A 15641-nucleotide genomic window follows, 5' to 3' on the forward strand; every position below is an offset into this window, starting at 1 on the left:
TGAAGTCCCTCCTGACATTGGAACACTGAAAACATTGACATTTGAGCACAAATTTCCCCTGAAGCCTTTCCCCTATGGAAATTCCTGGTTGTAAACCATATTGACTTTAATCTGAAGTGTCAGAAAGGTTGCCGAGGAATCTGGGAGCCGACCAGCTGAAAGCACGGTTGTATGGAAGTTAGGGCAAACAAAATAGGATTCAGAACATTTTTGGAGACCTGTGCCAGTGGTAAACTTTCCCGGGAAACACGGGGAAAACTTACACTCTTAGACAAAAAAGCATTAGGTCTCATAATTAATTTGTATTCTTACTGAAATATAAACTTGGGGAAACAGTTGAGGGGAAGAACAGTGCATCTTATTTCTTACCAGGCACAAGGGGCTGGAGGAGGCTCCTGTAGAGTTTAATGGGCAGCTTTATGTATTTATATGCTTTGACTGGAGCTAACGAGGTCTGTGCCACACAATGGGCAGTTTCCAGTTGGATTTTAAAAGAAAATAACTTTGATCATTTCAAAAGCAATGAAGCCTGATGCAGCGGAGAGAAAAGAAGGCAGTAATTTATGGCTACCATTAAGAACACAAAGGCAAAGGCGGAGAGAACTTTCACTAAGTGAAGATTTACAAATGTGTAAAAATAACTCTTATTACTAGAAATAGCTGAGTGTCTCTCTCCACACCAAACAAAAGGGGGTGGGAGGGAGGGGTGAAAGACAGAAAAAGGGATGCAACCTGCTTGCCTTTGCTGGGGATGAAAAGGTCAAAAGAAAAACAACCACAGAAAAGTTATTTTCTCAGATTCTCCATTAGACAGCAACACTAGGAATGAAGACCCAAAGAGGCAGTCTCAGCCTGGGTGCCGTGGGGACGGGAGGGGCAGGGGCAGCCGAGGAGTGGTGCAGAGTGGGGAGCTCTGAGAGGGTGCTGGACCCTAGGAAGACATGTTTTTGTGCATGAGCTCAGTGTGGATTTTTTGTGATGTTTATTTTTTTCTGATTATCAAAGGAATGAATATATATACACATACATACATACATATATGTGTGCATATATTCACAGGAGAAAATTTAATAAATACAGAGAAGCTCAAACAATGAACATTAAAATCCCTGAGTATGGTGTTTTGTTGCATCTGAGAATTGCTACTACCTTCGTTCCTGGAGCGATGCTGATGCTGCGTGTGGTTGGCTCCAGTCACCTGTGCCTAGGGTGGTGTGGGAAGGCCCTGTGCAGGTGTGTTCCCTTATAAGGATGTCTTGCTTGGAGGGCCAGGTGACAAGCACTGCCTGTATCTGCAGCTGGCCATACCTGATGTTTATGAGTTCAGGTGGTCGTAGATACCACCTGTGCCCATGTTGGGCTGTCTTGTCCCTGGTGGCTCACCCTTGACATTATGGCCCCCTTTTCCTTCACCTTTAAGCTGCTCTGAAGATACATTTAACCAGTTTTCAGTGAAATGAACACTTTGTGCTGTGCTTATGGGCCCAGCACTGTGCCACAGAGGGACAGTCTCAGCAGTGCCCCAGTTGGGGACAAGTGGGCCACTCTCCTCCCAGGACTTGGGGGCAGGGGATCAGAGAAGGCCTGGGTTGGGCAGAACGGAGAAGGGTGTAGACAGTGTGTGCTGAGGTGAGCAGAGAAGCTGGGCTAACCCTCTCCGTTGAGTTCTCCTGAGGATGCGAAGTCTGTGGAATCACTTTCATTCCATCCACATTCCCCCTTCTAAGTGGAGAGATGGGTAAGCCCCATAGTTGGTTTTGGGGTTTGGGGACTATAGGACTCTGAGCTACACAGGACACTTTCTGGGTGCCCCGTGTCCGAGTATTTCAGGCTGGAAGTGCTGTTTGTCTTCACAAGAGGGACCGGGTCAAGTTGGAGGACGCCGCGAACGGGCGGAGCACGAGGCTCTCCGCGGGCCGCAGCGCTGCGGCGGTGCGGGAGCAGCGGGTTTGCGGCGGGGGCCTGCGCGGCGGGGGCCTCGCGGCCCGCCGGGCCCGACCCCGCCAGGCTGACAGCCGTCCTCCGGCCACTGCGGCCGCGCCCCCTCCGCCCCGGCCGGGAGGGGGAAGGGAGGGGGCCGGGAGGGGCGGCCCAGGGAGGACTGTGTGAAAATGAGGCTGGGGCTCGGGGGCCGGGCCGGGGGTGTCAGAGCGCGGCGGGCAGGGCGCCCGCACACACCTCCTGGAGCCGCCGCCGCGCTCGCCGCCCGCGCTCCGCAGTCTCTGCCCGCAGTCGCCGCGCCTTCCATGGGGGTCGCGGGCCTTGGCTGCCCCTGGGCGGCCCGGGCGCTGCTACCGCTGCTGCTACCGCTGCTGCTGACGGCGGCTGTCCCGCCCGGTTGGGGCCGCGCCGCGGGGCCGCCAGAGGGTGAGTGTCCGGCCGCGGGGGCTCACCTGGCACGGCGAGCAGGGAGGGCGACGAGAAGGGGTCCCGTGACCCTCGCGGGGCGCCCGGGGCAAGCGGGGTCGAGGCTCGGCTGCGGAGCTCCGCGTGGCCCCCCTTCCCCTGGGGCCGCACCCGCAGGCCAGGCAGAGGCGCTGCCACCGCGCGGGCCAGAGGCCCAGGGCCTGAGTGCGCGGCCCGGCCTCGGACCCGGGGCTGATGACAGTTCCCGCCCTGATCCCCGGGGAGCGCCTGCTGGGCAGACTCGCGCGGGCTGAGCGGGGAGCAGGGCTTTGGAGTCTCCTTGCGGAGATGGGGAAACTGAGGGCTCCGGCCGCGTGAGGTTATGGCAGCCGCGCTCCTTTCTTCTGGCGCCGGAAAGCTCTCCTGGGGGCTTCAGGGTCGGCTCCAGGGATTTTTCTGTCTGTGGAACAGCTGCTGCTTGAGAATCTGGGAATACCCGTTGTGCACTAACTGGACTTGGAATACTTTCAAAACTCTTTTGTTTTTAATTAACATCCTGGAAGGGGTATCAGCCAAGGAAAGGCTTCTGCCAAGGCCGGTTTCCAGGTTGAGAGGGTGGGCAGCGGTGAAGGGGTGGAGGGGGGCACCATTACCTCTCTGCATGGTCTGAGGGTTCAGGATGGTGTTCTCAGAGCCCAGGGTGAGCTTTCCCCCCATACCCCAAACCCTGAGAAAACTGACAGACTCTGCTCGGTTTTCAGAGCCTTTTTGCCAACTTGCTCTTTCCTTCAGCAGGCCTTTACCATCGCCTACTCATGTGCCAGGTACTGTGCTTTGCCTCCGGGCCACAGCTCCAGTCTGTAATCAAGGCACCATCTAGATGGGGAGGCAGGAAAACAGTGACAATGTGATATGTGAGCATATCCTGGGGGACACCTCACCTACACTCTGGGGACCTGGCAGGCTTCCTAGAGGAGGTGGATTTGAGCTGAGTCGTGAAGGCCAGTGGAGAGGGTATCCCAGTTAGAGGGAACAGGCTGTGCCTGGAAACAGGGGCCTGGACATGGTCCACTTCATCCCAGGGACTCCCAAGCAGTTTAGCTGGCGAGGCGTGAGTGGGATGGGCTGGTGGGAGATGATGCTAGAGAGGGGCCAAGGCCAGGTCACCGGGGCTCGGGGCACCATATCAGGAGCTGCTGTGCTCTTTTGCAGATGTGGACGAGTGTGCCCAGGGGCTAGATGACTGCCACACCAATGCCCTGTGTCAGAACACACCCACCTCCTACAAGTGCTCCTGCAGGCCTGGCTACCAAGGGGAGGGCAGGCAGTGTGAGGGTAAGTGACTTGGGGACCAGCAGTGGGTGGGCCAGCAGGGGAATCTCCCTACCTCCTCAGCTCTTGTCGTGGCCACTTGCGTTGGTAAAAGTGCTTCAGCAGCCCTCCCACCCCCACCCCGGGTCACATCACCTACTCTCTGAATTGCATGTCAGATCCTTAAAAAACAGGGAACATCAGGTCTTCCCGAGAGCTGATCATACAGTTTTATCTGGCTCTGAAATGTCCTTTTGTCTAGCTTCTGCAAAGGAAAAGCACTGCTTTAGTATCTTTTGGTCCCACTCAGTTTGGGGGCAGAAAGTCAGCAGCCATGTTGATCAGGAGAGCCATGCTTGCCAGAACAGGGCTGATCTGTGCTGATCCTGTACTTCCCTGGGGCAGCACCCTTGCTCTGAAGTCTGAGTGCCAGAGTCCTGCCCTCCCCTGAGGTTCTGGCGGCTCTATCTTGTCCTTGACTTCGGGTGGTTTGGCATTGTGACCTGCCAAGCTTTAGAGCTGCACCAGGAGCCTGCCTCATTTGGAGCTGCAAGTTGGCCCTGGAAAGATGTGTGGAGGGATATTTTAAGCCCTTAGAGCTCCAGATCTTGGAGCCTGAAGTCTGGACTTTGCCATTTTGTGTTCTGGGCCACGGGGGATCAGCTCAGTGTCAGAAACTCTGCCATTGAGAAGTAGCTGCAGGCTGGACTCTCATAGGAAGAGGCTGCTTGGGGCATGGAAACTGTGGCATGTTGGAGCTGGCAGGGCTCTTCAGGGGGCTCTGAGCCAATCCTCTCCCTCGTGTTACTGATGGGGACACTGAGGCTCAGGGGAATCGGGAAAGGGGTCGTGGGCATGATCACACAATTAGCCGGCAGGTGAAAAAAAGTCAGATCCCCACTCTAGCTCTGTCCCTGACCCCACGTCTCTGCTGTTCACGCAGCCTCCTAGTGTCCCTCTTTGGTTGGGTGAGAAATCCTAATAAATTTATGGTCTCCTTTGTGCAGGAGGAGCAAAACTCCTGCCTCTCCCATCAAAGGAGACGTGCTCCTGGTCAGGTTCGCAGCAAGTGGAATTGGTGGTCCATCCATAAAGCCCTTCTGTTTCTTCAGGCTCATATTTTCCCAGAGACAGACAGCCATCTCTCTCTCTATCTGCCCTGCATCATGGGAGGCCAAAAGAGTACTCTCTCTGAAACATCTCTCTGCCAGTTCCTCCATACCACATCCTCACCGTATTAAATATTCTATTTACAGTACTGGAATTCACACATGTTGGTACCCTGTTTGGGGAAAAAAATGTTCACTTTTTCACTGTGACCTTCAGTCACTGTATGCTCTCTGGGGTAGAAACCATGCCAAGTTTTCTTTTGGATAAAGTAGTTATTTAGTAAATAATGTTGAATGACAAGTGGCAAAAGTTTGATTATTCTTAGCTGTTGGGTTTGGCTTATCACAAATAAGAAATTGAATTGCTAACAGTTTAGAGTGAAAAGCCTACTATTTAGTTTAAAATAATTAATGACTGACTGGCATCGCTGCTTTTCTACCTTTAAATTGGTTTTAAAATAATATGTGATTATTGTTATAGAAAGTCAATACAAAAAATACAAAAATGTGTAAAATAGAAAAGTAAAGACCTTCCTATTTATCCCCAGGTAATCACTATTAACAGAGAGCATATATTCTCCCTGTTAAGAAGGATTTGATCTTTTGAATACTTGTAGTGTTTATAAACCTAGTGAATAAGGATGACCCTGTTTAGTTTGGATTTCTGGTACAGGGATCCAGAAATGGAAACTTTCTTCCAGGAAGGAAAAGGAAAGAAAATGGGGATTGCAAAGATTCAAAAATAAAGATATTCAAAGATGTAACTTTTATGTGTATTTCCTGGCTTAATAGTTTTTAAGCCTCTTGGGTCCAATCTGTGGTATCATTTGTGTTGTGATTATCACTGAAGTCACTTGCCCCTATTTAAGTTCAAGGATGGGAACTGGTTTGCTCAGAGTGAACAGAATTTTATCCTCCACAAATTTCTTCTGCCAAAATGTTGGAAAAATGAAAGTATGGGCCCTGAATAAGTATTTTTAAAATAATGTGCTTCAGAAGTGGCTTTAGGTAAATGATGTTTTATGCTAAATGATCTTTGCTTATATCCCAGACTTTGGGGAGGGGATGTTTCAGTGGTCAGTATTAATTATATGGTCCTTATTTCTCAGTTTAAGGAACTGAATCAGGTTTAACAGGGATGAATCTAGACTTGGCCTTTGTATTTTTTTTTTTTTTTACTTTTTATTTTGAAATAATTTTAGACTTCAGAAAATTTGCAAAACTAGTGCAGAATTCTTCACATATGTCTGTCACTTATCTTACCCTAATGTTAACAATTTATATAACCATAGTACAGTATCAAAACCAGGAAATTAACACTGGCACAATATTTTTAACTAAACTATAGACTTACTCAAATGTCACCAGTTTTTCCCTAACAGTTTTTCTATTTTTTTTCTTCCAGAATCCAACTCAAAGTCCCACATTACATTTAACTGTTGTCTCCTTTGTCTCTTCCATTCTGTGACAGTTCCTCAGTCTTTCCTGGTCTTTCATGGCAGTGACACATTGATGAGTACTGTTCAGTTCTTTTGTTGGCCTTATGTTTTCACATGATAAGAAGTAGTATGGTAGGAACTGACACGATAAGAGAATGTCCTATGTCTTCTCTCGATAAAATTGAGGTTACGCATTTGTAGTAATACAAAAGTGAAGCTTTCGGCAAAGCTGCTACAGAAGTGCTATTGTGTGCTTTTCAGTGCATCACATCTGGGGCACATGATGGCAACATTCCCACTACAGGTGATGTTAATCTTGATCATCTGGTTAAAATGGTGTATTCTGGGTTTCTCCACTACAAAGTTACTATTTTTTCCCCTTTCAGTATATATATATATATCGGGGCAGATACTTTTAACCTATGCTGATTTTAGCATCCAACTGTGGATCTTGCCTGCAACAATTATTACTGTGATATGTGACTCTTGGTAATTTTGTATTTCTCTAGTTCCTTACACATCTATTAATTGGGATTCTTCTGTAAGGAAGATCTGTCCCTCCTCCCCCATTTATTTATGCATTGATTTATGTGTTTATGTATTTATGCCAGTATGGACTCACGGGTGTTTATTTAATTATATGGTTATTTATTTTTGGCTCAAGTTGTTCCATCTTTAGCCATTGGGAGCTCCTTCACATGGTCTCCTGTGTCCTATTGACATGCCTCCATCCTTTTTTGAGAAATTCCTAATTTTCTGGTACCAAAAATGCTCCAGCCTCAACCTGTATTTTCCCCTCCCCAGCCCTGGAATCAATTACTTCTCCGGGAGCACTGGTTTTCCTTTTATTGGAAAACGCTGTATAGAAACCAAGATCTGGATGCTTGGTGTTTTCATTGTTACTGGGATGTCATTCCTCCTAGGCCCTCTCAGTGGACAGAGCTAGGAAATATATGTGTGTATACTAACCCACACATACACACTTATCTATATTTATTCCTTGTATCTATCCATTTCTGTATATATATAAAAAACAGTGAGTTACACTGATACTTCAGATTCCAAAACAGTATCACAGGATTCATTCTAACCTCCCTCTTGGCTATTCATAACTTCTTTCTCCAACAGTGAGAAACCTGGCTCTCATTATCTGCAATGTACACACCTATTTGTTCAATCCCAGTATACACATAAAGTATTTACAGAATTACTACTCTATAATTCTGGGAGTAAAACGGATTTAATAATTAGGGTACAGTATTTGTATACAACTATTTTTGAATTTGGCCTTATAACATCCAGTCAAGCTACTATTTTTCAAACATACTTAGGCTAGTACTTTTCTTCCCCATCCCCTTCAGTGTGGTGTGTTACTCATTTACAGTACAGTTAGGTTCATTTGTTTCTCTCTGTGTTCCTTTTTTTTTTTTTTTTTTTGCGGTACGCGGGCCTCTCACTGTTGTGGCCTCTCCCGTTGCGGAGCACAGGCTCCGGACGCGCAGGCTCAGCGGCCATGGCTCACAGGCCCAGGCGCTCCGCGGCATGTGGGATCTTCCTGGACCAGGGCACGAACCCGTGTCCCCTGTGTCGGCAGGCGGACTCTCAACCACTGCGCCACCAGGGAAGCCCTGTGTTCCGTTTTTTAATCCCTCTTGTCACCCTCACTCTTGTTTCCTGGTTGATGTGTGTGTATGTAAAACATCACCGTGGCTCTGAGAGTCAAAGCAGTTCAAAAACTTAGAGAAGTGTGACTCCTTCCTCCTATTCCTTTCCTGTTCCCATTCCTCCTTATTTCCACCCCTTCTCCCACACACCATGGGTCACCAATCTCTGTGCTTTCTGGTTTATCCTTCCTGTATTTCTTTTGCACAAATAAGCAGCTAAATATGTATTTTCTTTTTAACTGTTTTATTGAGTTATAATTTACATACCATAAAATTCACCAATTCTAAGTCAGTGTACAAATCAATGATTTTGGGTAAATTAGTTGAGTTGTGCAGTCATCACATAATACAGTTTTCAAGCATTTTCCTCATCACAGTAAGATCCCTGTTCGTAGCCCCAGTTCCAGGCAACCACTAATCTATTTCCTGTCTCTGTAGATTTGCCTTTTCTGGACATTTCATATAAATGAAATCATACATTATGGTCTTTTGTGTTTGGCTTCTTTCACTTAGCATAATGTTTTTGAGGTTCATCCTTGTTGCATCCTGTACTGGTATTTCATTCCTTTTTATTGTTAACTAGTATTTCATGGACATTTGGGTTGTTTCTACTTTTGGGCTATTATAAATAAAAATGCTGCCAAGAGTATTCACCTGCAAGTCTTTGTGTAGACATGATTTTGCATTTCTCTTGATACATACCTAGAAGTAGAATTTCTGGGTCATACGGTAAGTTTGTGTTTAACCTTTTAAGGAACTGCCAAGGAACTTTCCAAAGTGATTATGTCATCTTATATTACCATCAGCAGTGTATGAGGTTTCCCATTTCTCTACATCCTTGTCAACATTTGTCATTCTGTCTTTTTTATTTTAACTGTTCTAAGGAGTGTGAAATGGTATCTCATTGTGATTATAATTATAATTTCTCAAATAATTAATGATGTACATTTTTTTCCTGTGCTTATTAGCCATTAGCATCCTGTCTCTGGTAAAATGTTGATTCAAATCTCTTGCCCATTCTAAAGTTGGGTTTTTTGTCTTCTTATTGAATTGTAAGAGTTCTTTATAAGCCCTTTATAAGGTATGTGATTTGCAGATATTTTCTACCAATTTGTGACTTCTCTTCATTTTCTTAATGTCTTTTGAAGTATAAAAGTTTTAAATTTTCACAAAGTCCAATCATTAATTTTTAGATTTATGGATTGTGTGTTTGGTGTTGTATCTAAAAAATCTTTACCTAACCCAAGGTCTCAAAGATTTTCTCATGAAAGTTTTATATTTTCTCTTAAAAGCTTTCTAGTTTTAGCTCTTACATTTAGGTCTCTGATGCATTTTGTGATTTTTGTGTATGGTCTGAGTTAAGGGCCTAAATCAACCTTTTTTGCATATGGATATCCAACTGTCTCAGCACCATTTGTTAAAAAGACTATCATTTCTTCCAGTAAATTGCCTTAGCACTTTTGTCTAAAATCAAGTGACCATAAATATAAGGGTTTATTTCTGGACTCTGATTCTGTTCCAGTGAGCTGTTTGTCTGCCTCTATGCCTGTACCACACACTGTCTTGATAACTGTAGCTTTATAGTAAGTGAAAATCCTCCAAATCTGTTCTCCTTTTTTCAAAATTGTTTTCCCTCTTCTGAGTCTTTTGCATTTCCATATAAATTGTAAGATAAGCTTGTCAAGTTCTGCAAAAAAAGCGTGCTGGAATTTCATGTGTGTGTGTGTGTGTGCATGTACCTCCTTATTTTTTACATGAAGATAACATACTACAGATACTCTTTTGCATTTTGATTTTTTTTACTTATTAATATATTCTAGAAATCACTCCAAATCAGTTCGTAGAGATCTAGCTCATTGTTTCTTTTTAACAGCTGCATAGTATTCCACCAAGTAAATGTACCTTAATTCTTCAACTGCTTGCTGTGCATGGGCATTTAGGTCATTTCCAATATTTTGTAATTACAAATGCTGCAGCAAATAACCTTATGCATATTTATTTTTCTGTTGTTGGAGATTGCTAGATGTGGGATGGCTGATTAAAAGGTAAATGCATATTTCTCCACACTAAAGAAATAGTGCTTGTGTGGTTTACTTCTCTTTTACTCCTCAGATATTGATGAATGTGAAAATGAACTCAATGGAGGCTGTGTCCATGACTGTTTGAACATTCCCGGCAATTATCGCTGCACTTGTTTTGATGGCTTCATGTTGGCTCATGACGGTCATAATTGTCTTGGTAAGGAAAATGATTGGAAATGGTAATTCTCCTTTACCTACCCTCCAGCACCTCCACCCCTTTCTTTTCTTTGACAAAAACATACTCATTAAAAGAAAAATGGGATCAGAGACCTTTGTTTTCTGGCTCCCTAGAAATCACACTCGCTGATAGAAAACCAGGTTAAGTATTTTAGTTTTTATGTGATCATTCATAATATAAATCCTCCATTAGTCCAAGGAGGTGGGTGGACATTGACATTACTACTTATTGATTTTCTGGCATTGACTTGTTACCTTTAAGATCTTTGGTCTTGTGTTAAAAGGGTCTTGACTTATAACCATTTCTTCAATGGTAAGTGTCTCTCTTCCAGAATCATGTAAAACTACTTGTCCTGAAGATTCCACATGTGTGCTTGGATCTCAGCCAGGTAGACCCTCCTCTTTTTTCTTAAAAGAGAGAGAAATTCAAGTAGAAACCTTCCATTAACATCCTCCTAGTATTCCACAAACCAGAAACATCTGTTGGAGTTTCAGTCTCTGAGTTAGGGACTGCAAAGAGTATTGTTTACATTGGTTCCTTATGCCAGGAATAAAACAGAATTTAAAATTAGCAAGCAGTTGGATAGGGTTGAATGTTGGATGGTCTTAGAAGATGCAGCACACCTGGAAGGCAAGTGTTTGTGGTCTGTTAGCAGTGGTACAGGAGGACATGGGACCCAGATGCCATCAGATTCCTTTGACACTGATGATCCTTCATGTGGTTGACCCACTTATATCCACTTGGCTAACCAAGGAGCAGCTTGAGCCAGGCCCTGGCTCTGTGGGGACAGCTATTCAGATGCTCCCTTGCTGTGCAGTGGGAATGGCCACTTGATCAAATGCTTTGAGATCAGCATAAAAGTCACTAAATGAGTACAGGCAGAACTTGTATTTTTCGTGTTGGGGAAGGAGAGTATTTGGGACTAAGCCCTGATATGACCTGTATCATGTCACCTGGAGCCCCATCCTGATATAGACTCTGTCCCTTCCTGTCTGAGCCCTGTGTGAGAGGTCAAGCACTGGTCAGACCGTTTGGCCTTCTAAGCCTGCAGCTATCAGGAAGAATTGATTGAGGGCTGGGGAGTCACTAACCCCTCTGCAGACTTTCTAGGCCATTAGCACCACAAAAAGACACGTTAGAGAGACAATCCTGAGAGCATCAATAAATTGAGATTAATTAAAAACTTTAGAAAAAAATCACTTTTAGTGTGTAATTTGTTGAGAAGCATACAGTGTGGTTTTTTTTAAAAACCATTTTCTAGGGGAAATCACTCATTTCCCTTTGATTAGCCAATGGCATTTTGAGGATTTGTATTTGATGGAAGACCCAGTCATCACAGTTGTGCCCAAACCCACAGCTTGGAGGAAGTATGAGCTTCCTAAGAACAAAAAGTGGACACTTCCAAGAGTTAAGGACCTGGGCCAGCTTGGGTGGGGGTGGTTTGGAGTAAAGGCCTGAGGCCCCAAGTCCTTCCTGGCCTGGCTGCTAACACAGGTATTTCAGCAGAGTATCTCCATTTCCCCTCTTTGGGGTCTCTTTTTGGGTTTGGTAGCAAGGGTCTGCCTTGGAGAAAAACCCTGAGTATATCCACCGAGTATATCTGAAGGGGCTGAGGATTCTATGAAAAGGAAGGCATGAGAAAATACAGTGGTACATTGAGAACAGCAGGACCAGCACACACAGAGACTTCGCTGCCATTTGGACTTGAAAGAGCAGAAGCATTTTGTGACAGGAAAGGAGCTCAGAGCCTAAATTTTTTAGGAGGGACAGTTTCCTGTGTTCTTCGGGATGACGCTTACCTCTCCCCCGCCCCCTGACCGCACAATTAGCCACCGATATATTAGCCAGGATATGCAGAGCACAAACACCACTTAGCTCTGGCACTTGACCCAGAGTGCTCGGAGATCTTGGGTGCCTGTGAGCCTGAAACACAAAACGCAGCTCTTCCACACAGCTCAGCCCACCTGAATTCAGCTTCTATTTATTGAATGTCTGAGAGCACAACATAGCTACTAGGTCCTGTAGCACACTGGCATCACTTGAGAAGTTTAAAATGACACCATTGTCCAGGTCTCATCCAAGGCTAGTTAGATCAGTGTCTTAGGAGGTGGGGTCCGGACATCAGGGTTCTAACATGCAGACAGGGTTGTAAAACACTGTTTTACATTCTGCAGAAACTCACCAGCCTAGTGATACACATTTGTGCATGTGAACTTTTGTATTAATTCAATCAGAGTGCGTCACCCAACTTGATTCATTTCTAATTGCTTTGGCAAAAAGGAATAGTGGGTTAAACACGGGGTGGGGCGGTGCAGCTCAGAGGGGAGTACACCTTTACTTAGAACCAGGCCAGGATTTGGTGTTCAGGGAGACATCTCTCCTGCTCACCCCAGGCCTCGCTGTGGAACAGTGGGGCCAGGTGTGTTCCAGCACATCTCACCCTCTGGAATGTGCTCCCTTCACCCTTTGGCATAGAGAAGGGCAAGTCTGTTAGGCTTCAGGGGATGGCTTAAGTCCCATCAGTTTAGCAAGGCATCTGCTGGGTAGTGTGGGAGGACGGATGACTGTAAAATCTGAAGCTTGAAACCAGATAACAGATATCTAAGTGTGAACGTTCTTGTTACGGATGCCCCCAGGAGCTAGTGACAGGCACGTGGGAAGTCAGGGCTAGAGAAAATAAATTGCTTTTACATCAGCCTTCTCCTTGAGCTTCTGTCATGTCTGAGATTTTTCTAGAAGTTTCCTCATCTTTAACTCTGGTGATGCTGTGCTCTCCTGCTTGTTTGTTCATGCATTGAAGAGTTAATATGTGCCTGCAGGTTCCAGGGCTATGCTAAATTTTAAAAAAATCTGTAAAAATCTGTCCTCAAGGAGTTTGCAGTCTAGTGGAGATGCATAAGTAAAAGATGTTGAGGAGTCAAAAGGTACAATTTAAAAAAAAAAGATTTTGAAAATGCACGGTGGTAAGTGTATTGATGGAGCCGCGCACAAGGTAGTATGTGACACAGTGGAAGGAAGGTCCCCTAACCTCGCCCTGGGGGCATAGCACTGGGGCAAGGCTCCCTCCCTCCCTGCTGGACACCACAAGTAAGTGGTTTTCAAAGCTGTCTTTACACCAGGCTCAGGCTTCCCACAGCCTGCTGGAGCTAGCCCTGAATGTCAGCATCTCACAGTTACTACCTCCCTGCCCTGCTGGGGACCAACCACATCTCCACACCCAATTCTGTACCCAGCACTGGTCTTCCCCATGTTTCTCAGCCACCTCACCCCATGTCCACATGGCACCTTGTCCACAGTCCCCTTCTATTTCTTCCATCCTAGGCATCCCCACTGCCAGGCCCCAGGCCTGGTCCCCTACTAGCGCCAGCCATGGCTATTTCAGGCAAACGTGTGAAGCTGGACTTCCAGGCTTTCAATTCTTCCCCTTCCCTGTGTCCTTCCCTCAGCTGCTGCCTTATCCTTCCCAACACGAGGGGCTGACCTTGTCACCCTGCTCCAAGGGTTCCCAGTTGCCTCTCAAATGAAGCAGGAACTTCTTTGCTATTCAAGGTCCTCTGCAGTGTGACCCAGTCTATCTTCCCAGCTCTGTCTCCTGTAACTTCCCTGCATGTACTGTGCTTCAGCCAAATTGAATAACACTGTGTTATCTGAACATACTCTGTGTCTCCCAGCCTTCATACTATGCTCACACCCTTTCTTTTGCCTAGAATCCCTTCTCCTGATTTAAAATTGAAGAAACACAGCAGAGCTCATACCTTCATCAGCTTTTCCATAAAACCCATCCCGATACCCACAAACAGAGGTGACTTCTTTCCTTTGTACCACAATTTACCTTATCTCACAATTACTTGTACAGTTGTCTCTTTCCCTCTGCTGAAGGAGATGCTCCAGAGCAAAGGAATTCGATCTTACGCATCTGTGTTTTATTGTCTCCTCTAGCACTGTGCTTAGGAAAGAGAAGGTGTTCAATAAATACTTACTGAACTGATTATCCAGGTGTCCAGGTGGAGGGCCTGTTTAAGGGAGCTCTAGACCCATGAGGGCTGGGTTAATTACCTGCGGCCCCACTGGCTTCAGTTCTGAGAGCTTCTGTGATGCAAGGACCTGACGAGTGACCTCGTCTCTGCTTAGCAGGAGCCCCTGGGCTGCCGGGGCAGGGTGGTGGTGGGTGGGGCGGTGTGTGAAGCAGTCACAAAAGCAAAGGCTAAGCCTTCTCCCCCTCCAGATGTGGACGAGTGCCTGGAGAACAATGGCGGCTGCCAGCACACCTGTGTCAACGTCATGGGAAGCTACGAGTGCCGCTGCAAGGAGGGGTTTTTCCTGAGTGACAATCAGCACACGTGCATTCACCGCTCAGAAGGTAGCTCTGCTCGGCTGGGGGCAGGGGGCAGGGTCACATCTGAGAATCCCCCACCCCCATCCTCAAAGGCTCTAGAGGGAAGCACGGAGTTTAGAAAGCCTGGAGGCCTGAGGACAAGTGGGCAGGTTATTTTAGCTGCACCTTCCTCACCCTGCTAAATAAGTGGGTTGGACTGGGTGAGCTCTGAGGTCTCTTCAAACTCTCACATTCTCTGATTCTAATCTCTAAATGGAGTACATTTCAAACATGACTAGACGTCTCAGGAGAAATGCAATGGATGATCTTCCCAGTTTTTCAGAAAGGTGCTGGAAACCACAGCACATTTTTTGGGGAAGGAGGGGCTGGAGCCTTCCTTTGGAGACTCAGTGAATTGCCCTGTTTTCAGCAAGACCCGGCATTCCCTGTGTTTTGCGTTTTTGAACTCTGAGCTTCTGGGATTCCAGGGGGCAGGTGAACCCCCTCCCCAGACTGGGGGTCTCTATACTATGTTTTTCTTCACCCATGTTGTCATTTACCATTCCTCCATAAATTTGCAGAAAATTCTTCTCCTCTGATGGCTCATTCTCTCTGCATTGAGTTTATACCTATTTTATTCTTCTATTAGTTCAGTAGATTCTCAGGAGGGAGAGGAATTAAGTACCTGTGGCCCATCAGCCACTTTGAACTCAGTGATGTGCTTTTAATTCTCTGCTCTTTCTTAAGCCAAAGAACCACATTTTTAAAACAATTTTATTTATTTATTTTCGGCTGCACTGGGTCTTTGTTGCTGCGCGCAGGCTTTCTCTAGTGGTGAGCAGGGGCTACTCTTCATTGCGGTACACGGGCTTCTCATTGCGGTGGCTTCTCTTGTTGCGGAGCATGGGCTCTAGGCACACAGGTTTCAGTAGTTGTGGCTCGTGGGCTCAGTAGTTGTGGCTCACGGGCTCAGTAGTTGTGGCTCACGGGCTCTAGAGCGCAGGCTCAGTAGCTGTGGCACACGGGCTTAGTTGCTCCGCGGCAGGTGGGATCTTCCCGGACCAGGGCTCGAACCCGTGTCCCCTTCATTGACAGGTGGATTCTTTTTTTTTTTTTTTTTTTGCAGTACGCGGGCCTCTCACTGTTGCGGCCTCTCCCGTTGCGGAGCACAGGCTCCGGACGCGCAGGCTCAGCGGCC

The 15641-nt window shown here is 46.3% G+C and overlaps 1 protein-coding gene across 3 annotated transcripts in view; it reads left to right on the top strand.

Annotated features, from left to right (window-relative positions):
• Positions 1-699: 699 nt before the first annotated feature.
• The window catches only part of SCUBE2 (signal peptide, CUB domain and EGF like domain containing 2), a 76778-nt gene continuing 61836 nt past the window's right edge, over positions 700-15641 (top strand). For 2 of the 3 annotated variants that reach the window (XM_022563176.3, XM_089915185.1), the window contains exons 1-4: positions 700-2367; positions 3559-3681; positions 9982-10107; positions 14354-14488. In XM_022563176.3, coding sequence (XP_022418884.1) covers positions 2112-2367; positions 3559-3681; positions 9982-10107; positions 14354-14488 — 640 coding nt within the window. In that variant the 5' untranslated portion in view covers positions 700-2111. The remainder of the gene's footprint in view (positions 2368-3558; positions 3682-9981; positions 10108-14353; positions 14489-15641) is intronic. The other variant, XM_022563174.3, reaches the window with a different exon arrangement.

This window comes from Delphinapterus leucas, chromosome 7 (genome assembly GCF_059928025.1).
Source record: "Delphinapterus leucas isolate spDelLeu-1000000601 "Yukka" chromosome 7, BTC_Dleu_Yukka2, whole genome shotgun sequence".
NCBI classification, from domain to species: domain Eukaryota; kingdom Metazoa; phylum Chordata; class Mammalia; order Artiodactyla; family Monodontidae; genus Delphinapterus; species Delphinapterus leucas.